Raw genomic sequence first — 26,281 nt, 5'->3', positions numbered from 1 at the left:
TTGCATTTCTGACACAATTCTATTTCTGACACAATTTCAATTTCTAGTAATGGACATATCCAACTTTGAGACAGCTCATCTATGCTACACACAGTAGTGAACAGTAACTCCAATTTAAAAGTGGTATTCAATACTAATATTGTATATAAATTACATATAAAAAACAAATTTAAAAATCACAAGGTGCAGGTTTTTCAGTAAGGGAAGTAAAATTCTTTGGTGAGCATAGAAACAATGCATGGAATCTGTTTTTTTGCATTAAAATCCTGCCGAGTTGAGCAGGATTCATATTCTGCCACTGCGCGATTTACTCGAGTTAGAATCTGCATGAGTTCAAGTTTCCTTGCATGTTCCCTCAGCATTCTACATAGTGACTGAATAAACCAGGAGCCTTCAGCTGCATTTCTCCAGGAGTAATAGCCTATGGAAGAGAGATGTATTAAGTCAATCAGATGTAGTATCCTCTGATAGAAGACAGGATAGGAATTAGAAGAATAATGTATTGTTTTCAACAGCAATGAAAGCTTTTTTCCCCCTCATTTATTTTAAAAACATATCCAGAAACCACTAGCCCACAAAGTTTAGACATGATGAGTTCTTCAAATCCTAACAAAAAAGACTTTTCTAATCCTCACATCTTTTCCAATTCAAGAAAATGAAGCAGGTGAAGAACCAAAGGAAGGAAAACTATGTCCTGCTGCAACAATCTTAGCCATTAATCATTTAACATTCCATTATGGATCCACATATAAAGAGAGGTGGTAGTACAGACAGAATCAATACACAAAATGGATTTCAGTGTCACTATCTTCATGCTTACTTGCATGAATTGAAGACTGGAGCCTGTCCGTGCTGACTGAAAACGTACTGGGAATAGCAGGGGTTCTCCCACTACTCACCATACTTAATGGTGCAAATGAAGATACAGGTGTCACCCAAATAACATGCTGGTATTTATCACCACTTCTGTATGTAGTTAGATATCCAATAGTCCTGTTCTTTCAAAAGCAGCCTACCAGTATCTTTTGTTTCTTGCCATAAATTATTTGCACAACCCAGATTAACATTATAGGGAAACTCAGGTATGGGACTGCAGATGAACACTTAACGTTTTTGCAGTAATAGCAAGATGTTATACATATGTATATACACACATAAATATACACACACATACATATTTCTGTACATATACACACACACATGTCTGTGTGTATCTATATATTTTTTCAGCAGGAACCAAGAGTTGCATCTCAAAAGGAAATCAAAAATCAAAGGAAAAAAGTGATGGAGGAATGAAAATTCGTATTTCCCTGAAAGAGAACAAATGAAGTAATTGGCCACTAAAGAGTCCCCAATGATCAGAGACAACTGCAATTGTTATTTACAATGTCAGTACCCTGATATCTATAAATAATTTCAACAAACACTTTCTTTGTAAGTCTCTCACCTGGAGCAGTAGAATATGCATACAGGAAGTCTGCTTCTACAGGTATTTTTTGACACATTGGTTCATCTGATCCACTGTCTGTCTCAATACCCGAATCTAATTCTGTCCCTCTACAAGCCTATTTAGTGAGAAGAACGTGGAAAAAAAAAGTGAGAAATAAAGGCAGTAATAGTCATCAGAATACTATTTTTTTCAGTTTTAAATTTGATTATTTCCCAATTAAAAACCTTACAAAAATAATAATTCATACATACAATTTCATTAGTTAGAACAAGAAGTAACTAGCATTTGGGGGGCATGTTTAGCTCAGTTGGTTAGAGGGTGGTGCTGCTAATGCCGAGGTCGCAGGTTCAATCCCCGTATAGGCTATGCTGACGGTTGGACTAGATAATCTCCAGAGGTCCCTTCCAACCCTACCATTCTATGATTCTATGATTTATTTAAATTAACTATCCAGGTTGATTAAAACAGTTATTAATTTAAAGGTATATTTAGAAACTCATTTAAATATTGGCTAGTGTTTACAAAGATTTTGCAGTAACTTAATTCTATGGATTAAGTAGTCTGAACTATTACAAATACTGCCCAAGTAAGCCAGTCTGTGGCACGTTTAGTCCTGAAGAAAATCTTCTGAAACTAATTCAATTTGAATCAATTTTAGGAAAAATTAACTACTTGTTTTGCATCAATAATTAATGGGAAACATGAACTTTTGAAGTACATATGATCTGAAGATCATTGTTCAGCTGTACATTACCTGAATGAAGAAGAGTTTGGGTTTTCCTGCCAAACTCCTGCACTTATCACCTCTGAAAAGGCTTGTTAGTACTTTCAGTTCAAGAGGACCGTCTGTACCATAGATTAGTCCTTCTTCACCATGGCTTAGCAATACACAAACAAAACTGCTTCTCTTGCTGTGATCTTCTTCAGAAGCTTGAAAGCAAAGAGAATTGTTTTAACTTTTTGCATTCCCCAGAAAAAAATCTCTGAACATTTGATACTCCCAACTGGCAGAACTCCTTGGTTTCATAACAACTAGTCCCAAATTTGGAAACCCAGAATCAGTTCTCACTTCTGAATAAAAGGAGCCAGCCTACTTTACTTCAGCAGGTTGGACATAGAAATCCCCAAATTAAAGGCCAACCCTATCCATTCTAACACACGCCCACAGAACTAGGCCACAAACACTGTAACGAGACAAAGGGGGTTGGCTATAATGGTTTTGCACAGAGTTTCAGAAGTCCGAGTAGTACACCTTGCTCTCACAACAATGGTCAGTCTCCAGATCTGGGAACAGACCGATGGGGAGTTCTGCTTTTTGGAAAAGGACAGGGGAATCTTACCTTTCTTTTTAGTTTGAAAAATGTTTCAACTGCTTGGATTACATGGGAACTGAATGTAGCACAAACACTATTACTGCTGCAGGGACCTAAGTATTAACATTATCTTTCTCTCTCACTCTGTAGTAACAGAGTAGCAAGCTGTAGTAACATCTTTCATGACTCTGGGTTTTCTACCTAGACTTATGTTTGTTTGTTTCGTTGGCTGGTTTGTTTTTTTAAATCTAGGGTGCACAAAGAGCATAGAATAGATGCCCTATGGCCTCTTTTGTTGCCTAGGCTTGTGGGGACTGTACTTGAGGACCGAGATGTTTCTTTTCAATATATGAAGAGAAACAAACAAAGCACTCAATTTAGAAGAGGAAATCAAAAAGGAATTTTAAGTGGAAAGATTAAGAAGATGTAAAAGTTTCTAGAAGAAACAGGTAACGTTCCTGAGAGCTAAAGCCTTTTGTTTTAGAGCTATCCAAAATACTGAATTTCTATTTTGAAAACACTGAACTATTTTGATTTTACTCAAGTGAAGCACATGAAGGCATTTCTATAATCCATGGATAAACGCTGCATCCAGAAAAGTCTAGAAACAGCACAGACAGCTTCCACAAGTCCTTCCTCAGAAGTAAATAAATTTACTTGTCTGTTTTTTTTAAGTATCTCAAGTTAGGCTGCAGTTTGGAGTTAAAATGCCCATTTGGAGGCTTTATACCTCAAGTAAGACTGGATGCAGAGAAAGTGATTTCCTACTTTCAGCTACTGTCAACAGACAGGCTGCAACTATACTACGCCCAGAAGCATTTTCTGACAAATATTAACCGGCAATAAAGAGCCTGCATCTATGCTAGTAAATACTTAAAAGCATCATGAAAACTGGCTATTGGGAATAGTCTCTGAAACACTTTTACCGCTCAACTTTGCCAACAGCCTGGGAAAGTGCTAGTCAGCCTGTGCCACAATCATGCCTGGAGAATCTTTCAACAGTTAAGAATCTTTCAACAGTTAACTAGAACAGACTAGGTTTTCCAGGGCAGTAGATTAACTCCAGGAACCGTTAAATTTACTGGTCTAGACGTACAAACAAAGCAGGACTAATACAAACAGTAGTATAAAGATATCGCTTGAAAAATACGTGTTTTTTTTTCCACAAGTCAGACAAAACAAAGGTTATTTTGTTTCTCTCCAAGAGTAAATCAGCGCATTCATTTGCTGTTTTGGTCACGTAATCAAAATATCTCTTGGGCAACATCACTAAGCATAGAACAGAGAAACCCCTCTCTATCCAATTGGACAGGCTTCTAACTCACAGAGCTTCAGTGGTCTAAGGCTCAGGAAAGTTAGTCAGTGTGTATTTAAGTTTCAGTCTTTTTTTCAATTTGTTTTTAAAGATGACTGTTTCCTCAATATCCTTTTTCCAAGTAGCAAAAAAGATGGACAGACAATGATGAATAAATACAGAAACTAGGATGTATATATGATCCTTAGGAATAAATCACTGAGTTATTTAGGTATGAAAAAAACATGGAAGAGAAACATCAAAGATCTGCAGACAAGAGGTGTACTTAGAAACAATGGTGCATTTTATATGTGTGTGTATATATATATACACACATATATATATATATATATAATTACTTACTGTTTTTCAGTAGTTTAAAGATGTCCCTGCATGAAAGATCATTGTTAAGCTTGATTTTATATCCTAACTTCATAAAAACTTCTCTGACACTTGCAGCATCTGCATCGGTACCTGAACGAGGTAACATTCCTACACATAAAAGAAATGCATTATTTTGATATGATATAGACAGCACAGTCTGTCTGAGCCAAATGCTTTTTTCACTTATACCTGTATCAGCCTGGAATATTATGTACACCATTCCTCCATATTTGTACTATTTTGGAGATTTATTTATTACTTATTTTTATATTTACCTATCTATATATAAAGAGAGAGAAAATTATTTCATTTTCAAACCATAAATTATGACTAAAAGGTAAGACAGAATTGCACTGTAGAACAATTTTTTCCCACTATTACTACTATATGTTAACATGTGCCCTCTACGCATACTTGGAAAAAACACACTGAAATATATTACACTCATTTAAACAACTTAATTTTAGATTTCTGTAAAATTAGACTGTGTATTTAATTTTGAAGAATAGCATGCACAACTAATTTGTCTGAACTAAGGAAAATACTTAAAAATTTGAATAAGATACCAGTCTCTCGGTGGAAGTTCTTGTTGTTTATTATTACACATTCTCCCATTTCTGGATAGTCCATTCTGTAACTGTAGTCTGGCAGCATTCCAGAGTCCATGGATTTGCTAACAGGCAGGCTCTTTCTGTGTAGGAAGGAAAAAAGATTATTTCAACAAAACCAATAAAAACAATAATGTTTGCTGCTCGTTCCCTAGAAGTTATGTCTATGGAATCAGTGGATAGATCTGGTCTAAGATTAATGAAGCACTGCACTGGCAGAGAGGCTGCAACAACCAATAAGACTGCTTTGTACAGTAACACTCCCAAACTTACATTTCAAGTTCAGTAAAATGTACAGACATAAATGACTTTCTATGAAGTTGTTTCTCATTTGTGTATTTGTAGTAGTCTTCCATGCAACTTGTAACAAGCTTAAATAATTGGGGAGGATTTGTGTCTGAAATGATAATGCCGCTGCACAGGGGAATATAAATACTGATCTAAGAAAACCAATGATTACACCAACAAGAAATCAGGTCTTTTATCTTTTGATATCAGTGTACTTGGAGGCAAGATCAGGTGCAAGAGTACACATCTACAGCTGAATTTTAACCAAAAGCTGTGTTACTACTGAGTTTTCATAAGTGAATGCTCAAAAGCTAGAAAATGACAAAAACTCTATATGCAGCTGTAATTCTGCCTCCGTGTGCATATTAGCTGCAACAGCACTCCTGACTAAGGCTCCTTTACATTTTACTCAGTCAACACATACTGAAGTTGATATGGCTTTTCTCATTTTAAGCACATGGTAAGCAGCTACAAGACTGGGGTCCACAGTATCATATTACACTCTACAATTAAAAAAAAATAATGCCCTTAAACCAGTTTTTCATTACAATAGAAAAATTATTTCAGAAACAAAACAACTTCCCAGGAAGGGTATAATTTGATGATAGAGGTACGCCAATCTGCCAACTAGTGGTCACCAGAAAGACCAGTCCTGCTCTTCCTCCCTTTTGCAGCTGCAGGCTTGCCTTGGCACTAGTGCTTCTGTACATTTAACTCTACAGTATGTCAGTTTAATCAGGTGAACTGGTTGCCATGGATTCAGGTGAGCTCCAGTACCAGCTCAAGCAGGGGTGTGCACATTTAGTCCAAGATGAGCTAGAGATTTCTCTTTTCAAGAGGAGCTAATGACTTGATAATATCATTAAGGCTGATCTAACTTCACCTTAAACGTTCTTCTTTTTAATACCTTGCTTGTACGTACACATGCCCAGTTTCGTCTGAGCTTGTATACTGTCAAAGCCAGTAAGCCAGATTTAATTATTGTTTATGATTATTATAATTTACTGGAAATTATTTTTAAATATTTCTATAACTCTCACCTTCAGTAACACTACAAGGTTTTTCAAGACATTACATTCAAGACTTAAACATAAAAATATGTCACTTACCCTTTGGAACCAGGAAAAGATTTTGCATCTGACACATCTTCCCCTGACTGCCGTCCATCTCTTGCATCTGTCATTATGGCTCTTAATTATCAGCTTAAAAACATAAGTAAATAGAAATATAAGACAGTTCACTTTCATATATATTGCTTATTTTTTGTTAGGTTTTTCTTAAATTTTTGCATAGAAACTATAGAGAAACTATAAACAGAGATTGACATAGGGAGGATATTAGCCTAGGACTAGGAACCATTCCTAGGACAGCCTAGGAATGAATATTAGTAGAAAAAAGTCAGCATTTCTGAGCAATTTCTAGGTAACTTACATTTGAAAGAAGAACACAAATGTTTTTCTAAATTATCACACTTTAAAGTGCAACAGCTCTGGGAAAAAAATGCAAATCATTGTTATCAAATGATTGAAAATGCCTACAAAAAAGCAGGATGAGAGGTGAAGAAGCTGACGGTACTCTTTATAATATTATAATCTCCATATACGCATTAATACCTTTCTTAAAATTACAAATAGTGTCATACTTGGCTCTTTCTATCTCTGTGAGACAGAAAAATTGAGATCCAAAACCAAACAATGTAAGTTACATGATGCGTGCAAAGAATAATATACAAGATTAGATACTAGGCCAAAGAATTTTGCAAAATAAGTCATTTTTCTGCATGCCATTTAGCAAAAAACATCCCTGCATCCAATCACAATTGGGGTAGATGGAAGCAAATGCAGTAAAAATAACACAGAAACCCAACATCATAACCGAAAACAGTTGATGGAATGAAAGCTACACTGTGGGCTGCTATTGACTTTTGATCTGAACATGAGTAGGGAAATGATGAATGATACCAAGGCAGAAATCAATTTAAAAACAATAACCCACCCCTCTCAGTTACTCTGTCTGCACTCATGGAACACATTCCCACATGTTATCTTTAACTCAGTATTCAGAAAAGAATTAAGCATTATATAAATTAAGTCATCAAGTAGGACAAAGTAGTAAATGTTTAGACCTCAAGAAACTATGCACCACAAGGCAAGAATTTTAAAGGAACTCACTTAGTGGGCAGGCTTATGATTAAAAGAAGATAACATAAATAGCCAGAACAAGTAATAAGGATTTCTATCTAGTCAGTCCAACAAATCTTATTTAAATCTATGTGAGGCTGGCAACTGTATTTGCCACCCTATGCAGTTATATTACTGTCTGTTAATTTCATACTCATACTCTAGCTAGCACACCTTGCAACCACATATTTTCCACAACAGTAATTACTAATGCATCAGAAGCACCAGAGGGTATATATAATCTTCTCCCTTTCCTTATTTCTTATTTATATTTTTGTGGCTTCTCAAGGTTGCTCTGAATACTATTCTCTGTATCTTGGAGTGCTAATATAATTAAGAAATCTTGGTACTCACAAAATGAGTCTAGACCTGCGAACTATACCATGCAAGTTAGAAGCACACAGGAGATTCCCTTAAAACCAAATTACAAACTATCAAATAAACTTGACACTTCATATTTCAGAAATTCACTGTAAAGACAATATAGGGCAGGAACTAGGTCTATGGTGCTGAACATAGATCATGGCATCACTATGATCTGGATTCATTCTTTCTAAGTTCCCTATGCTAAAAAAACAAGAGAGAAGAAGAAGAAAAAAGAAAGAAAAAAGCACTTCCAAAGGACAAGTCAAGTACCTAAGATGTGAATCACTCTGAGATGCCTCCTCTTGATTTGATGCTAGAAAATCTGGAGTAACCATGCTCTTGCCTGAGGTACTGCAGTCATTCAGCCCTATGCCATACTATTGGGCAAGGAGTGCTAATGACAATTAGCGAGTCTTGAGTGACAACCTCCTCGACTTTATTGCAACTTTAATTTACAACTGCTGTCCTTGATCCCAAGCAACAGAAACAATGAAAACTGCAGAAGTAGCTAGCAGAGACTAGAATTATAATGAATTATAATGTATTCTACTATTGCATCTTGAGTGGAGCTTGTCTAAGGATCTGTATAGAAGTTGGAGAGATACTCAAGGAAACTGGGTATAATGCCTACTATATTTGAACGTTAGGTATTTACAAATACATCTGCTTCATCTTCAGAACAGAATCTATAATTTACCTTTAAGTTCCATGGATTTTTTGACCATCTTAAAGTACCAGTTCACCTATACTTCTTTAAAGAACAAAACACATCCACAAAGAGGCATCTGTCATGTTGCTGGCCTCTCAAACGCATGCCTTATTAGCAATATTTTTTATGCCCTACAATGCTAATGTCAGAGTAGCAGCAACGCTCTTAGCAAGCGACACTGATTTTAACCAGGTACTAAGAATTACCTCATCTTAGTTTAGGTAATGCAATGAAGTCATACTCCATCAAGCAGAATACCCGTTTCCCTGTAGAGGATGATCTCATGCTAGTAGGAATGGTGGGGCAAGTTTTCCAGGAAAATATATTAAGAATTTAATTAAAATTGTTATTCTGTTCCTTGATATTCTTTTCTCTGAAAGCTTTGGTGAGAAGAGCTTTCAACTGTAAGGAAACTTAAAGATCAAATAGTTGAAGAATAGCATTTTTAATCTAGCAGAATATTTTCTGTAAGTTTTAGGAACTTGTTTTGATTGTTCTTTTTACTATTTTAGTTGGAAAAATTTATAGTATTTAAAAGCCCTGTGAGGCAGAGATAGAAGATGTAAATATAGACAATGTTACAATGATCTTTGCAAATATTAAGCAGTAAAAAATAAGCTGTTTGAAAGAGGTCCAAAATTCAGAGCAATGAGCAAGCTCTGAGAAATGACCCAATTAATAGTTTATCTGTATAGTAATAAAACCAAAAATGTATTTTGCTCTACATAAATACAATTGTTCTCTTTTATTTTGACAGGATAATGATAAATAAAACAATGTATTTAGTCCATTTCAGCCTCTTCATATAATCACTTATCACTATTGTCATAGGATACTTTGAATAAAAAAATGATTTTTTTTTAATTTGTCTTGTATGGTTCACAAATTCAGACAAGTTAACAACATAATGATAAAAATAACACCAGAGCTTCTCAGACAGGAAAGGAAGTAAATAACTCATCTCTAGTTACAACCATAGCCTGAAATATGCAAACCACAGCAGACAAGAGAACACATGTTCAGTATAGGCCAGCTGCTACAAAGCAATGATCATAGCAGTACTAAAATACACATCCAAAACAGAAGCCAGTATCAAAAAACATGTCTAAGGATTACAAAAGGGCACATTTTTCCACTTCACATGCTTGCAAAATAAAACGTCAAGCATTCAAGGCAGCTCTTTTTATGTACATGGATACAGTACATTGTGATACCAGTGCAGACATGCAAAATTAATAGTTTTACCTGAGATAATGTATATTGATAATTATATAATTAACAATAGAAGGAAAACTGTATGATGACTATAGGGGAAAAAAAGCATTATATTTTCTCTGTGGCATTGCACCAATACTAAATACTGCTTCCACTGATGGAAGCATGTCAATATTGTGACAGCATTTCACATTGATTCTGGTCGGAATGTGGTTGCTGGAAAGCACTGACCCTGGGCCAGCACTCTGATCTTCCAAAGATAAACAAAATTTTAGTTAATTGGCATTAATCTGCAAAATCGGCAAATCATGAATTTACTCCCAGAGTAGATAGGACCCTTGCTTATTCATCCATCTATATGTATTAACTACATTATCATCACAACCAGTAACGTTAAGGAACCTGACAGACTACTAGGGGTAAGGTGTAGATACTCGCCTGCTAACCATAAGCAGATACTGCTAACCATAAGCAGATACTTAAAAAACTACAAGCATTCCCTAGAGGATCAAATATTGGACTACCAGTACTACCCTTCAATTTAGCAGGGAACAGACTGATGATACCTTGGACAGGGACATCTACATGCTATAAGGAGTTCAGATTACAATTTCTGTCAAGTGAGCAACTCAGGCGTGTTGATGCTTTTCCCTTTGTTTGCAGGATTAGTATTAGAGGCAAACATCCTTACTGCTGCGCCTGTGAGTCTGATCTCAGGATGAATCTAAGCTAACACACATCCAACATTTTGTTCCAAACTGGGTCACTGTAGTGCCATTTTTCAGATGAGACTTAACCTGTTGTCTCCAAAGACTTGCTTTGGTAAATCCAAACTCAATTTTTAGCCTAGGTTTCAAGTTAGTAGTCTATCAGAGCGACACTGGAAAGCAGCCTTTTTTAGAAGAAATTTAGTATTTTTTACCACACATACAGAAACCCCACGTTAAATTAACAAATGGTTACTTTTAGGTTTCTGGGAATGCAACAGTCCATCCGCATTATCTTCCTACATTAAGGAGGGAGCCTGGGAAGCGCCATGGCTCGTCCCACCCCGCCGCGCGGCTCGAGCTGCCCGCAGCCGGCTCCACCTCCCCTCCCCCCTCGGCCGCGGCCCATCGCCGAGGCGCCGGGGCTGCCCTCGCAACGCCCCCGCCCCACGGAAGGAAGGGGCAGGGCCGGCGGCCACCGGGGCTGTGCCTTAGCGTGGCTGCCCCGCGGCCGCCGCTGCGCCGACAGAAGCCCCGGGGCCGCCAGAAAGGCGCCGCTTTGTCCCGGTCCCGCCCGCCCCCGAGCAAGGGAGGGCGGCAGGCTGCCTCCTCCCCCCCCCTCCCGCCGCCGCCGCCGCCGCGGCGCTGCCTGGCCCAGCCGCCGCGCCCGGGCTCGCCCGCCCGCAGCCCGACAAGCCTCGCGCCGCCGCTGCCCTCACCCACGGGCTCTCCCGCGGCGCGGCGCTCCGCTCCCCAGCTGGCCTCTCCCGGAGCCGGGCAGCGAGGGAAGGAGCCGCCCGCCGCTAGGAAGAGCCACCGCGTTGTGCGAGCGCCCCGCCTCGCGGCGGGCAAGGGGCGGGGCAGGGGCGGCCCGACCGCGGCGCGTTCAAACGCCAACGGCGGCGCGGAGCGCGCGGCGGTGAGTCGGGGTCTGAGGCGGGGCAGGGCCTGGCTCGCTCCCTTCCCTCCCCCACCGCTCTCCACGACCCCCCACCCCCAACGCCGCCTCCGCGCTCCTCGGGGAGCGGCGGGGCGGGAGCGGCCGTTGGCGGCCGTTAGCGGCCGTTAGGAACATGGCTGAGGGGCCGCCCGCCCTGCCGGCTCGTGCGGCGAGAGGCGCCAGGTAGGGGCGGGGCCGGGCCGGGCCGGGCCGGGCCGGGCCGAGGGGAGCAGCCGTTGTGCGCGCGCGGCCGCGCTGTGGCCAGGCGGCGGTCGCGCGCGCGCGCGCGTGCGGCGCTGCGCGGGGCAGGTGGGGAAACGGCCGCTGCGGGCCGTAACGGATGCTGACGCTGCCTAGGAGCGGACCGTGGAGCAGGCAGCTTACCTTTTGAATTAAGTAAACGTTAGTCCCTCGTTTTAAGCTTTGCCAGTTCCTTTGTTTCTCCTAATCTTGTCAGAACTGTAGTTTTTTTTTATTATTATTTAAAATAATAAAATAATAAAGGGGGTTATGTGAAATCCCACCATTTTCCTTGAACTAAAGAAGGGAAAATGGTACGGTTTGGTAGGTGTGTCTGCCTTAAAACATGCGGCCCCAAGGCTTGGCAACCAATAAGCAATAAAAGGATCTCATGGTATGTTATCCACAATGAAATCATCCTCACGATTTTCATGCTTGCCTTTTTTCTGACTCATAATTTTTTTTCGTATTTGGACCTGGTATTCTTGTTACTATTGCTAATGAAATTGTGCTATCTAACCATGCTAATTATATTTTAATTTATATTATTAGCATAAAGATTTCAAAAACCAGGTGGAGTTCCCGAGGGTTTTTTAACATTCTGACCATGGTAATGTTTTAAGTATTTAAATGTGGTTGTTGTTACAGCTTACAAAGAACCTAAGTAAATCTGTGCTCACACGGATGAAAAACAAGCATTCACGCATTTTGATTGCAATTGTGTGTGCATTGCGCACGCACTGCAAGTGCAGAAGTGCTCAAGCAAGCTTTGAATGGGCTTGCATGCTGGGCCTCTTACAGTTGCCTGAGCATGAAACTTGGTTATTTCTGCTGTATGCTGCAGTGGAAATATGTCTTGCTTGTGTCTGAATTTGCGTAACTTGGATATGTGTTTTGTTTCAGTCCTTTTGTGTGCTGAAAAAAATGTTTCTGACAGTCCAAATAAGTGATTGATTATGATCTTAAGTAAATGGCAGGGGATGATTAGCATATGAGAGGGCATCTTTCTGGTTTCAGTGATCTAAAGAAATAATCTTTAGATTTCAGAAATCTAAAGATGTACTGAGCTGTGTCAGAGCTGGCACTTCCACTTATGATGGATTTTTATCTTCCATTGCTGTGTGATGCAAACTTGGAAATTGTTCAACCTGGCAATGAATGTGGTCCTAATCCTTTCTTACTAGAATCTGAATACTCTGCAACACACTTCTATACAATAGCTGTTTGAATATGAAGGTTATTTCCAGCTTCATTATGAACTTCATGAGAGAATTTATTTTCATATTTGTATATGGACTTTTAGAAGCGAAAACCAGAGTAAGTTCAAGATTAAAAAAAACTAAATTTTCCAGTAGGCACTCACCTGCTTTTTGATAGCCTTTCATCAAAGGGGAAAATGAAATACAGAGTTTAAGTGATCTCCCAGGAGATACCTTTTCTTACTGACTTCATATTCAATCAAAAACAAAGTAGTCCAAACATGTTGGTGACAAAACTTGGAGTTAGATTATCCCTGTAAACTCAGCAGGTTTACTAGTCTGAAGGTGTAAAGGTGTAAATTGTACATACTATAAGCAGGTGTGTTATATTGGGTACATTTGGTATAGGAGCTGAAGTTACTTTGGAAAGAACTAAGACTGCCGAGAATCCTTGAACATTTGGGCTGAAAAAAAGTAACAAATCTCAACTTAAAGAGGCATCACCTTTGCTAAGATTCAAGTACCCCTGCAGAAATTGTCTTTCTGTAAAAAAAAAAAAAAAAAAAAAAGTCTAAATAAAGCTTAAAATGAGTCTAGAATTATGTGAATTCTCCTTCATCTCTCTTCTTTTTAACTGTTGTCTTGTGGGAGGGTGCTGAGATAACTCAATGTGGAAGCACAGTACAGATGTGCTACTTTACAGTAATGCAATATCAAAGTGAAACCAAAGATTCAGCTGGCACTTCTGAGAAATGTTGATCACTATTCTATGATTTCTCTTTTCATTTCCAGAGCAGAAATTGATTGCATGAAAGGAAGGGCCTGGAGGAAGTTCACAGATCAGCAGGCTGTTAAGGTCTGCAGACATGATATGTTTGGCCCCGATAAGAAGGAAAAAAAAAAAAAAACATTCTATTATTTAGACTTGACCCAGGCACTAAACCTTCAAACAACGGGCAGGTTTAAGTGTAGGTGTCCAGAAAACTTAACTGTGGAAGATTTCAAGAAGGATTCAGAGGATCTAAAATATGGGTTTCAGAAGCTCATGGGGTATTCAAATACTTCATTTCACCTTATGGATTCAGTCTGTTGAAAGTATGGATACTTTCGAGTATAGTTAGTTTTGTTTTCTCTTTTATTGCAGCTAGGATGTTGTTAGTACCAAAGACTGGTAAACAATAATGCTAGGCTGAACAAAAAGATACATAATCTTTCAGACTTCTTATCCCTCTTCTTCTGTTTCAGTTTCTTAGAAGTACTCTAACTCATTTTTAGACATTTTGAGTGGCAATAATTTTTTTTCAGAAAAAATAGATAGTAAAACTTGCAAATAATTATACTCCTGTTATGCTAATATATTTTTGTGTTTTACATTGCTTTACAACATTTGGATTCCATTATGTGATTACAGGTTTAAAGGCTGTATGATGGCATTATTGTCTTGCATAGTGTTTTCTGGGAAGCAATAGGATTGCTATTTTAGGTTCGCAAGGAAGTATATAAAATGTGAGATTTTAAAGCAGGTGAAAGTATTACTGATTGATAGCTAAGGTCAGCAGCAGGGAATAGAGCAGTCATTTAGGATTTCAGCTCTTTTACTTTGAGACAAAGAGCTCAGAGCTAGGTCAACAAAATCTTAATTTTTGCTCAGGAACTCAAGTGATTTATTACCCTTGTAAATCAATTGCCTTGTCTTTTTCCTCCAACCAGAAAGCAGAAGTAATAGTATTTGCCATAAAACAGAAATGATAATTCTTTTCTACTTGCTACTAACGGTGCGAGGCTAATTAAGACAGTTTGCTGTACTTTTTGCAGAGTGTAATACTGTTCTGTAAATATAAATGAAACTTCTTGTGCATTCCCTTACTTTCTTTTCTGTGTGTTGATCTTTGATTGAATTAATATGAAAATAAATTATCTTAGTACCAAAACTGTATGAAAAGGTTAAATGTTAAAGGGAATATCATAGTTAAGTTGGATAGTGATTTTGAGTATTGGCTATTCTAAGTGAATAAGTAATGTATGCTCAATAAATACAGAATCAAAAACAAGAGATGGATATAAGGTATATTAAAACTGAATCACAGATAATTGATACTGATTTGGTTATTTGTAATTGCTTTAGGACAAATGAAGAGAAAATGGGAAGAAAGACTGAAGAAAATTGAAGAACTAGCATCTCACTATGAAAGAAACCCTCTTCTTCCAGTTTACAGACCAAAACTGTCCAAACTTTTTCAACCATCCCCTGTTTGGAAAATATTTTGTCGGCAGACTGAAGCTTTTCGTTATGTAAAAACTTGTAAAGAGGTAAATTCTGTGTTGAATGTCTCTACCTTTTGAGTACTTCTGGTATTTGGCTTCATTTAAAAGCCTGGATAACAGTAAAGTCTTTAGTAGGTTGCAGGATCTTTTGGTTTTGAAATCTTGACACAAGTCTTCTAAAAAATCTTTCTGGAAGATCATGATGCACTGTGGATAACTCTAGTAAGTTTTAGGGTAAGAACTGATATATGACCTTAACTTATAAGAGCAGAGGTGCTTTTTGGAAACATTGTAGTTATAGATTTATTCCTCCTTAAGATAAGCAAGCTGACAAGGTTGGCAGGAGAATAGGAAAGGAAAGAGACAGGTAGGAAGAAAGGAGAAAATATGAGAGGGAAAGGAAAAACAGGAGGTAGAGACTTAGCAAAATGAAAAGAAAAATAATACACCTTTCTACTGCACTCAGAGTAGTAAGTTCAGATATTGATAAGTAATGAGCCACATAAATAAGCATTATGTGAAATGTGTCCTCTGTCTCCAGTTATCTGCATTTAATACTGTTCAAATTGATTACTTCTTTTAAATGAACATAATACACTGCACTATTTTTTGCAATTTTAGGTGTTCAAGTAATCCTGCAGGTCTGAATTTTATAAATATGATTACAATAATTTGCTAATTCCTTTCAGAAATATCCAATAAAAGCATGCTGATTATAAGACATCTTCAACAGTGTATACTGAGTTAGCAGAAGAACCTTGTGGTCTTCATATATGGGTAATTTAATTACCTAGGCTTTCCATGTTCCAGTTACTTGGGAGTTCCATACTTTTGCAAACATTGGAATTAAACAAACAAACTAGTCTTGACTGAAGCTTTCTTTTTTTGTTTAGTTGACTAAGTATTTGGTTGGAACAGTCAGTTTAATGACCGCTTATGTCACTATGTTTATATATCCACTTTTTAATGCTTTTTCATTTTCTTTTCCATAAAATAAACTTCCTTTTCTCATCTATAGACAAGGCTGCAAGGAAAATTGAGTAGAGATTACTTCCATTTAGACATTATGTAACAGAGAATTTTTGAAGTATAGCAAACTATACATGCTCAAAACTTACGTAACTCCAGAATAAAAACCCCATACGGAATATTTGTATATATTGAGTAAGCATTTGGAAGCAAAGACTTAACAATAAGAGGCATTATTTTTGGTGTTTAGTCACCTAAAAGGATGTACACTTAAATGTCCTGCTGCCACAGATTTTCTGTGTTGGCTATGAACTAGATGATTTTAATCTGTCTTTTAAAATAACCCATATTGAAAGTCTCTTGGTCTCTTTAAGACTGTTCTGACAGCTGTTTTCCTAAACGTATTCTCAACAGGTTGGCAGCGAGTTTTTTTGTTTTGTCTTTGGATTTATATTTTTGCTTTTAAATAATATAGAATCTAGGGAATATTTGTTATGAAGTCACATGCAGCCATCACATCAGTGAGACTGTTCTTTTTGGGACATTGTTTCTCCTCTCATTAAATGGATTTGCTGTGATCAGAAAAAAAAATACTGAATTTTGTTGAGAAAATAGAAGTTACATTGATGTAAATTCATCATAGATCTGTTAATCTCAGAAATTCTTCAAATTTATAATCCCATAACAGAAATTAGAAAGAAGTTTTTAATTAAAAACAATTGCTTCTTAGATTAGAAAAGGATAAGTGATACACCTAATTTCTTAAAAATATTTCTATTGACATTAATTCATATGGGTGAAAGTTAAGTAAGAACTTCTGAAAATTTAATTAATTTTCTAAATAAAATGACTTATTTTTTGTTTGAAAAGGATGTTCATGTATTTGCCTTGGAAAAGAACACACAAAATGGAAAGAGGCTTTACCTTGTGACAACATATTATGAGCTTTGGTTTTATTATAGGTAAGTATTCAAAAAGGATCCCTATGCTTTACTGGGGAGGTAAATCAGTCCAGCTCTAAGTAGCTTGAGGTAAGATCTTGGCCCTGGGGAAAACCTACATAATGAAAAATTATTCTATTACATAGTATTTTCAACTTTTTTTTCTTTTTGAGTTGCAGACCTCTATTTCCTATGAATTGAAGTCCTCATGTCTGGCAAACTTAAATTTAATAGCAGTAGATTTGCTTTTTCTGCCAGCTTTCTTCAGGGGATCACACTGACACACAACACAAATATATTTCCATGTTCAGTGATACATCAGTTTAAATGCATGTTAATGTAAATATCTGATTAACAACATATCGGTTTGCTTTTGTTTCATGAGCAGTTTCAAATATTTACAATTTGATCATGTACTGAACATTTTCCATTTTTTTTCACAATAAAACATCTGGTTATGAAGCAAAAGAAATCTAAGTAAGATTTTGTAAGATTTTCTGTAAGATTTTGGGGGTGGGTTTATGAAGCTAAATCCTAAACCACATATCAGCAAAGCTTATAAGTTTTGAGTTTATAACTTAAAGTTATAAGTAACAGCCCTATACTGTTCTGAAACACTTACATTTGTTTTAGTACAGGTAGTTGGTTAAAAAATAAAAGACTATTTAGGACTTGTGAGGTTCTTTTTTGCAATTAATAAGCAGGTATAGCGTTTATTATGAGAGGCTATTATTTGTTTTTATTTTTCCTTAGCAAAGATTATAAAACAAGTCTTATGCATTGCTATGAAGTCATTCCTGAAAAAGATGCCTGTAAACTTTATTTTGATTTGGAGTTCTACAAACCAGCAAATCCTGGAGCTGATGGCAAGAGTATGATTGCAAAGTTAATTGAGGTAAAATTAGAACAAAGGCAGTGCATCATGTATAGGTAATCGTAATTATTTGTAGGTTTAATATGAAACCAGATATACTTCTTTATTGTTCTGATTATTCTGCAGTAAAATAAAAAATAATTATGTAGGTAGTGGGTTTTATTAACGAAGTGAAAAGTATACTTTTAATTAAAGCAAAAATTTCCTGCTTTAAATGACAGAGGGGAAAAAACATGGTGGTTGTTGGAAGGCTTGTATTCACTATTGGTTTCACTGACATGATTTTATTCTGCAGAGTCACACTGTTGGTTTATGTGCGTTGACACTTAAGGCTTAGATATATCCCTCCTAATTTTAGGCACCTTCATATAGCAGTTCATTATAGTTGATTTTAAATGATTACATAGAGAACCTCAGGTGACTGCACTCATAATTTTGGTGCCTAAAGTTTTGATAATTATCAGGTAATAAACTATCAAAGCCTTTTGATAAATATCAATTATATTAAATAGTACAAATAAACATTTAACTCCAAATTTGCTCAGAAAATGAGCTTGACTAACTTCAGTATATCAGAAAATAAAGCAGGTTTTTAGAACGTTTTCTGTTCCAATAAAATCTCTTTCTCGATGACTGTGTATTTGTGAGACTTCTGATACTTGCATGTCTCAGGGTAGAAAGAAAAGAAACAAAGGAAAAGAAATTGGGATCTTTCCTCTGTAGAGGCCCTTAGCTGATAGGGAGTCTGGGAGGATTTACGCCATTGTAGAACAGTTGCAAAATCTAGATACTCCTATGGTTAAGAAAAGATCTTAGCATTTGCTGGGTGAAGGATGAGAGATACCCAAATCCAAAGCTTCTGGACTTTTAGATTCTGAATCTCAGTCCTAAATATGAGTAATCACAAACTTGTAGAGGGTTTCTACAGCTGTTGTCTAGTTTTCTGTTTATTTAGTGTTCATTGAGTCTTCTGATATAAAAGACTGGTTTTCACTGATCTGTTTAGCCTCCACCGTAGGTCTGAGGTAAGCTTACCTTAGAAATAACATCACTGGGTGGTTGAACGGCATTGTGGACAAAGATAATTTGTAGATAAAGCCACTAAACTAGACTTTGAGTTGAAAAACTGAAAACTTGCTCATTTTTGCAGTGTTAGTATATTCAGTCACCTGCTCAATTCAGGAGGTACAATCTATGTCACATTTTGGTTAAAGAAGTTATGAAATTTTGTGGCTAGTTTAACTAATTGTATGCTCAAAATGAGGAAATAAAATATGAACGTAAGATGTAGGAGCTGCATTTGTGTTAGAATTTAGACATCGCTATTAAAAATACTAGAGAAAGTAACCTAATTCATGCTTATAATTTTCAGCTTGTCAACCAAAAGCTAGAAGAATTTTATGATGTTAAATGTTCAGCCAAAGATGTCTTGAATTTAGATTCCAGTACTGATGAAAAATTTAGTCGACACTTGATATTTCTTCCCCACAAGACTGCATTTAAGAATAATATTCATGTCGGTAAGTGTGTTCTTTTCTCTTCCCCACTGGAAATAAAAGGTGAGGTTTTGCTGTTTTATAGTGCCTTATGGAACTTGAATGCTTATTTTAACAATTATATATGGAAACAAATACATATTTCTGGCAAAAATGACTACATATTTGTATTTCCTCAAGCCTCAGTATTCCCCAAGTCATGTTCTACTTTCATTCTCTGTGATTAGCCTTTTTGTTCATAAAAAGATAATCTCCAATTGTGTCTATGTTGTATTTACATAGCTGCTGATAAGACTGCTTTTTACAGTAGAATTGCTTAATTTTTAGATTAAAGTACATATTAATCATTAAATCTAAGACCATTGGTCCTAAATACAGCTGGTTTATATTCAGCACAGGGTCAGAAAGGCAGGGCAAAGACAGCTTCAAGCCACCTGGGCATAAACGTGATTTAAGAAAAAGCAAAAACCAATTTTGGTTGTTGATGTAGACTGGGGTGTTTCCTGGGATATAGCAGCTCCAACACAAAAAATTGCTAGTTCAGAGTTGTCTTGATGCCATCTGTAGAATAAGATCTTCTCACTTTACAGAGTATTTTAAACTTGCTCTAAAACAGTGTTTGTGGCACATGGAGGTGTTAGTAATGAGCTAAAGAAATTAATGTTGAAATTCATAATCTCTTCTGACAAATTTTGTGTAGTGTGCAGTAAAGTAGGCTTATACATATTGAACAATTAAGGCAAAACAGAATATGAATTCAGTGAGATCTGAATGAACAGCTGAAAGAAAACAGCTTGCCCAGTGATGGGATTAAAATGTGAATCAGCTTGCAAACATTAGGAGATTGGGTTATGCACCTGCAGCCTTGATTTTTGGCATTTCCTAATGTTTGAGCACTTCATTTGGAAACCTTTGTTCTTTATTGTGCTTATTTTAGAAAAGCAAATCTGAGGAGAGCAGAAGTAGAAGTACTGTCATGTGGCACTATATTGATAATCTCATGGGTTACTAGCAGGGATGGAGTTTGTGACACTGAGCGCTCTCATTTGTGTTCAGGAGTAACTGTGATGACAGCAGTGCAATTGCAGGTGCCAGAAAGAAATTATGCCCTTTGTTAAGGGAGTTCCAATGGCAGCTGAATAATGGGAAGAGTTGAAGTTTCTGCTTTTATAACTTTGGGTCCTTTTCTAGTTCCCACTTTTATTCTGTCTGCCTGGTCATGAGCTACCTGGCTGCCTTCATGCCCAGTCTTCCTTTTCCTTTCTTGCCTTTGTCGCCTTCTGTAGCTAGTTCCAACCTCTGCACCTTCCCTCATTCCAGTCTTGAGTATAATTTACACGTTTTTTTTTTTTTTTTTCTTTCTTTTTTTACACTTCCTATGTATGTAAGGTAGCTTCTGCCTTTGTGTGCTAAATCTCTTAAGGAGAGGCTGGATCTTGTAGGCCTCTATGTGCATGTACAAAATCAGTTTTTGGTTTTTGTTTTGTTTTCCCAAACATTTGTAATATAGGTACATAGTCCTTGGCCTACAGGTCACTTCAGAGAAAAAATCAGATCCTTACTCCAACACAAAGGCAATAGGATTTCTCAGAAATAAAGTGCTTTTTTTTGTTTGTTTGTTTTTTAAGATTTAGAAAACCTATTTCTCATTCTCAGAACCGATGTTCCTAAAACTTTAAAGAATAGCTCAAAGGAGGCACTTGACAAGCTAAACAGATCCCAGTATAACAAGCAACTGCTTATAATTCTGGCTGCCAACTCAAAATGTGACCCAGCAGTTATTTGTCATGTGACACTGTAGTGCCAATTAAATGGGATCATAACATTTTTTGGTTCAAAAGGATGGTCTTTAACTCCTCTGTCACTATAAAACTCTTAAGTGATACATGGAAGAGAAGTAATTTGGTATGATGGCAGTTTTAGTCTGTGATCTTGATAACTAAATTATGTCAGTCAGTTCTTTCAGTAAGAGAATGAGCTATTAATTCTAGTCCATTAAAGTGATTTGTGCCTCCACTATGAAGTTGATTTGACATGTTTACTTTCAATTAAATGTATTTAGAGATTGCATATATTCAAAAAATCTTCTGCCTTTGCCTTTTGAACAACAGATTAAAGTTGTAGTGAAAATTGATTTCCAGAATTGTGATATGTATCAGTGGTAAATTTGTACATATTATCAATTAATATTACAGTTCAGACTACTCATTAATGCATTTTAGTAGCCAACTTGACAAATTTGTCTTGAAGCTTATTAGCTTGGTACCTCACGTGTTGTACAAGTATTGTCAGTGCTCTGACATAATCTAGATATATAGATAACTTCATAAAGTAATTTCACAACATTATATGAAAATACATGTAGTCTTGGATGTGTCAGGATGATTTTATCTATTGAATATTTAACTCTTAACATTTTTCAGACACTTTAAATTTTTTTGGTTCATCATTGTGAAATTATGTCTAAAAATATTTTATCATGAATTATTCTGTGATATTACAAATCATACATTTCTACCCTTTGTGATAAACTAGAAAATGAACTATCACATCTCAGTAATATTATTTCCTAACAAATAAGTGCTAGGAATCATGTACAAAGTGATGGCCTAAAATTACATTTGGTTAAAAAATAAACTTGTCTTATGGAACTTTTGGAATTGGGTACTAATCAGAGTTAAAATACTAGGATTGAATTCATGGCACATGTAAGAGAGCACAGCGCTGTGCAAATCAGTGAAAATTCAAAATACAAATATAAAAATTCAAAATACAGCCAAGATTAAAAAGTGTGAAATGTAGGGTTTCATTCCCACACCTGGTGAGTCTTGTCAGTTAGAAGAAATGGGAAGAAGGAAAGCAAAGGTATGTGAGTCATAAAGAAACTAATTCCCCAAATAATCTTTCACTGAGGAAAAGGCTTGCTATTCTGACAGGGGAGTGATTGTTGCTTGATTACATGCACAAAGAAATGAAGTGCTCAACTAGGACTTTTAAAGACGCTTTATGTTAATTAAAATAAATTTCAGTTCTGAAATAGTTTGAAAAGAATATTTAGTTTCTTAAGGGAGAAAGGGGACTTAAGTTCTTGCATGCACGTTGAAAGTAGGTGGGTTAAATACTGTATGTGAGAATGCACTACTGCCAATTTTCGTTTGTCTGTCTTTGGTTACCTTTTAACAGAGCCTGGATTACAATGGCAGTATACTCAGAGCTGAGAAAGTATTTACAAAATGAGTTTTGCAGAAGTAATATGTCATTCAAATAAGCCCTGATCAAACACTGCTACATCAGTTAAAATAGTATGAAGCTGCAAGTAAAGATTTGTAATCATTCTAAAAGTGAAATTAAGGAAAGCAATAGTGAAAGGGGTAGTTGCAAACTCTTGAGAATCTTAAATCTCATTCTGGTAATGTCGTTTCATACTGTCATTAAGTGCTGCAAAAATACTTGGCTAAACAATTAAAAACTATACCTGTGGCTGGATAAAAAAAAACAACCTGTGTAATACTATGTGAATGATTTATTCACATATTAAAGTGTTTCACTACAGGGTACTCAAAATATTAAAATAAACTATATTTTATAATTGACTATTTTTACTTGTTTTTGGGGATCACTGTCATTAACAAGGTGATGTCATATTAAGCATGTGTGTTAAGTCCTACTGTTAAGAGGTCTACTTCATATGCAGAAACATGCATGGTAAGTTAACATGAGGATCTGAATTGAACTTGTTCAGTAAGTTTTTTGGCATTTTTATAGAAACTCAGGTTCACAGAAGTTTCAGTCCAAAAAATCTTCCTTGTTATTAACCATTAAGTCAAGATCAGTTATGCTCCAAGCATTGCAGCAGCTCATGGCCTTGACTGTCAGTGACTGTCATAACTGTGATAGTACAGGTGTTGTGATAGGCAGGAGCTACAAAAAGCATTTATTTTATTTTTGCACCTTTGGAACTTGAATTCAGTTCAGAGTTTGGGAAATGGTAGTGACAGTCTGTGCATTTCTGCTTCATTGTTTTATCTATTTCTAATGAGATAATGAATAAACCAACTCAATTCTGTACAGTTACGCAGAGAAATACACACCCTTTCACTTAGTTTGTTATGATAGTAAAATTGCAAAGGGGAAGATAGCACTCATTATACAACTAACATAGAAACAGTTCTTTATTTTTGCTTGTTTTTTTTAATAGTTTCAGTAAAATTCTTGCCAAACATAGGTTTGTTAGACACTATTCAGAAATATTTTGTGCACTGTGTTTGTTCAAAAGGTTTTTAGCTTTTTTTTGTTTGTTTATTTTTAAGGAAAAATCTGGGGGGGGGGGGGGAGGGTGGAAGCCCCAAACTCAACCACTTCCACCTCAGCTGTTTTGAAAATGTTTGCACAAGAACTATTAAGTTCCTTCTTGACTCATGAATAAAGAAGTTACTGTTTTTGTTTTTAAGGTAATTTTGTGAGAACCATTTTGCAGCCTGCCATGGCATTAATGGACATCAAAACTGCTGCTTTTTTTCCAGAAGAAAGAGCGGGACATGTTTTTCAGTGTTCTATATCAACAGGTGGATTAGATTGTTCTGTTATAAATCTCTCAGCAGTAGAAGATGCTTCTAAGAGTTGGCCATCCATTGCTCATGAAACAACAGAAATTGAAACATCACAGCAGGAAGAAAATTCTGAATTTTCCTTTTTAGTAGTAAATGACAAAGAAGGACGCAAGCAACTTTTTGTGGATCTAGGTAAATATAATAAAGTGCTTTTAAACCTGACTGGGATGTATATAGCAACGCAACCAAGGCTAAGAAATAAAATATTCCTTAATTTTTAATTAAGTACTTCTAAAGATTTTAAGGCTTTAAGCATTGCATGCTCTCATTGTGGTTCTGAAGTGCAGAACTTAAGCAAAATACCAGACAGATTGAAACAGTAATCATAAAGGCTTTACTTTAAAGGAGCTTTAGATTCTTGGCACATACAACTTCTTATATTACATCATTTAATAATGTTGTCCTGAAGTTTGAAGACATTCTGGCCATAAAAGTCTCTCTTATTCTTTATCTTGTTCCTAAAGACTCAGTGCTTTATTTTTTTCATTCATTCATTCAAGGGAGACAGCATTCATGGCATTTTACCATTTCAGTTGAGCAGCTTAATCCTAGAACAAGTCTTACAGGTGTGGTTATGGTTGAATGGTTATACATGTATGAATTTAGTCGTCTTCCTACTTTTAGAATGGTGGTAGTTATATTTTGATGACAGAATGGTCTTGTGGTATGAAGTGCCCAGCCCAAGGCAGGACCAGCTGTACTTAGCCTATTCATACTATTAAAACGTTAAAAATCTACAAGATCACAGCTCCCACAGGCAAACTAAACTTGCAGTTTCAAAGTTCAGGCCTTCCCCATCCCCATGTCTGGATTCTGTGCTTCATGCCTTGTATCAGTGAAAATAGCTTATCATGTTTTTGTTCAGCAACCTTTTATGTACTTAAAGGTTGTTTATCATATTTTTTTTTCTTGGACTTCTGTGAAGAACTCCCATTTCTTCAAATTCTTCTCAGTAATCTGAGAAAGCAGGACAGGATCATTTTTTTACTGCTGGTCTCAGAAGTCTCTCCAGTATGTCTGACTTGTTGAAATGTAATCCCAAAGTGGGTCCTAGATGAGGCTTCTCCATAACTAAATCTTTATCATACTAAATCATTACTTTATGCATCTAATACATAACGCTACTATTAAAAATCCTTTAAGTGTACAAGTGAATAGAAATTAAAGAAAAACAAACTGATTTGTGCTGTTTACCTTCATCCTCTAAAAAATTTAGTGTTATGCCGGAAAATGAAAACCCCTCAATAATTATGCTATTAACATTACCTTAAAACTGGAAGGCTAGAGCCAAAACAATTGGAATATGGCTGCAGTGATAGAATGAGATGTACAATTAGAATATAACAAGATCTACTAGTCCTTTCATCTTTGTGAAAATTAAATGCAGCCCCCAAATTAAGCACCCATCTCTGCAATAAATTCTTAGATGAATTGGGCAATGTTCACTGTATCTATTTTGCTTTTTTTATTTATTATTTGCCTGGATATTAAACTTTCCTGCTATGTACTTTGAACAGGTGGTGTTTAGTACACAGAGAACAGAAAGTTTGATTAGGATAGAATCATTTCAGAATAAAAGAGTTGTGCAGCTTTTGATGCTCAGACTCTTGTCAGTGGTGCCCAGTGGCAGGACAAACGGCAGCAGGCACAAACTGAAACACAAGAAATTCCATCTGAATATAGATTAAGGAGTGTTTTTGTTCTATGTTTTGAGGTGCTTTTTTTTTTTTTTTTTTTTTTTTTTTTTTTTTTTTTTTTTAAAAAAAAAACGGAGCACTGGGACAGGTTGCCCAGAAGTCTCCATCCTTGGAGATATTCATGGTTCTGGGCAACCTGCTGTACACTTGATCTGTATTGAGAGAATCAGCAGAGATCTTTCTGAAGTGCCCAGAGAGGCTGTGGAGTCTCTGTCCTTGGAGATACTCAAAACCTGACTGGACACGATCCTGGGCAATGTGCTGTAGGTGATGCTGTTTGAGCTGGATGGGAACTGGACTACAGGTCCATTCCAACCTCAACCGTTCTGTGTCTGAAGAGGTATTTTAAGCAATGATAATATAAAAATGATTAAAATGCTATGTAGAAGCATGAGTGTTTGTCATAATTCTCCCGTAATATGAAAATGTGCATGTTTGCATAATCTTGTTTTGCTGCACTTCCGTCAAGGTGCTTTTTCTATGGGAGGTGAGTGAAATCAGTAAGTTTGTGTCTGTTCCTTAGACCCTTAGCTGTG

General features: G+C 36.5%; 2 protein-coding genes across 4 annotated transcripts in view; one reads left to right on the top strand and one right to left on the bottom strand.

The window, feature by feature from the left end:
* Window positions 1-190: 190 nt before the first annotated feature.
* Window positions 191-11,363, bottom strand: CASP3 (caspase 3). The gene is made up of 7 exons (XM_062575747.1): window positions 11,234-11,363; window positions 6,447-6,539; window positions 5,008-5,132; window positions 4,421-4,549; window positions 2,205-2,380; window positions 1,448-1,565; window positions 191-421 (listed from the first exon to the last, which is right to left on the bottom strand). Exons 2-7 carry the CDS (start codon window positions 6,518-6,520, stop codon window positions 195-197), a joined length of 849 nt encoding a protein of 282 aa, XP_062431731.1. The 5' UTR covers window positions 6,521-6,539; window positions 11,234-11,363; the 3' UTR covers window positions 191-194.
* PRIMPOL (primase and DNA directed polymerase) overlaps window positions 11,295-26,281 on the top strand; it is a 21,007-nt gene continuing 6,020 nt past the window's right edge. Inside the window, exons 1-6 of one of the 3 annotated variants that reach the window (XM_062575743.1) lie at window positions 11,295-11,433; window positions 15,019-15,203; window positions 16,998-17,089; window positions 17,822-17,963; window positions 19,315-19,462; window positions 23,890-24,180. In XM_062575743.1, the coding sequence (XP_062431727.1) occupies window positions 15,024-15,203; window positions 16,998-17,089; window positions 17,822-17,963; window positions 19,315-19,462; window positions 23,890-24,180 (853 nt within the window). In that variant the 5' untranslated portion in view covers window positions 11,295-11,433; window positions 15,019-15,023. Of the gene's footprint in view, window positions 11,434-11,503; window positions 11,638-15,018; window positions 15,204-16,997; window positions 17,090-17,821; window positions 17,964-19,314; window positions 19,463-23,889; window positions 24,181-26,281 lie in introns of those variants that run through there. The other 2 variants (XM_062575744.1, XM_062575742.1) reach the window with 2 other exon arrangements.

Source organism: Rhea pennata, chromosome 4 (assembly GCF_028389875.1).
Source record: "Rhea pennata isolate bPtePen1 chromosome 4, bPtePen1.pri, whole genome shotgun sequence".
NCBI lineage: Eukaryota > Metazoa > Chordata > Aves > Rheiformes > Rheidae > Rhea > Rhea pennata.
Note: the sequence above shows the minus strand (reverse complement) of the source record. Positions and strands in the feature narration are given on the sequence as shown.

Bases quoted from the DNA above. Each gene is read 5' to 3' on its own strand.
- CASP3 (XM_062575747.1), bottom strand. From the start codon at position 6,520: ATGACAGATGCAAGAGATGGACGGCAGTCAGGGGAAGATGTGTCAGAT. The intron at 5,133-6,446 runs GTAAGTGACATA...CTTCCTACACAG, and splicing joins TCTTTTCCTGGTTCCAAAGG to AAAGAGCCTGCCTGTTAGCA. The intron at 422-1,447 runs GTGAGAGACTTA...TCTCTTCCATAG, and splicing joins TGCATATTCTACTGCTCCAG to GCTATTACTCCTGGAGAAAT.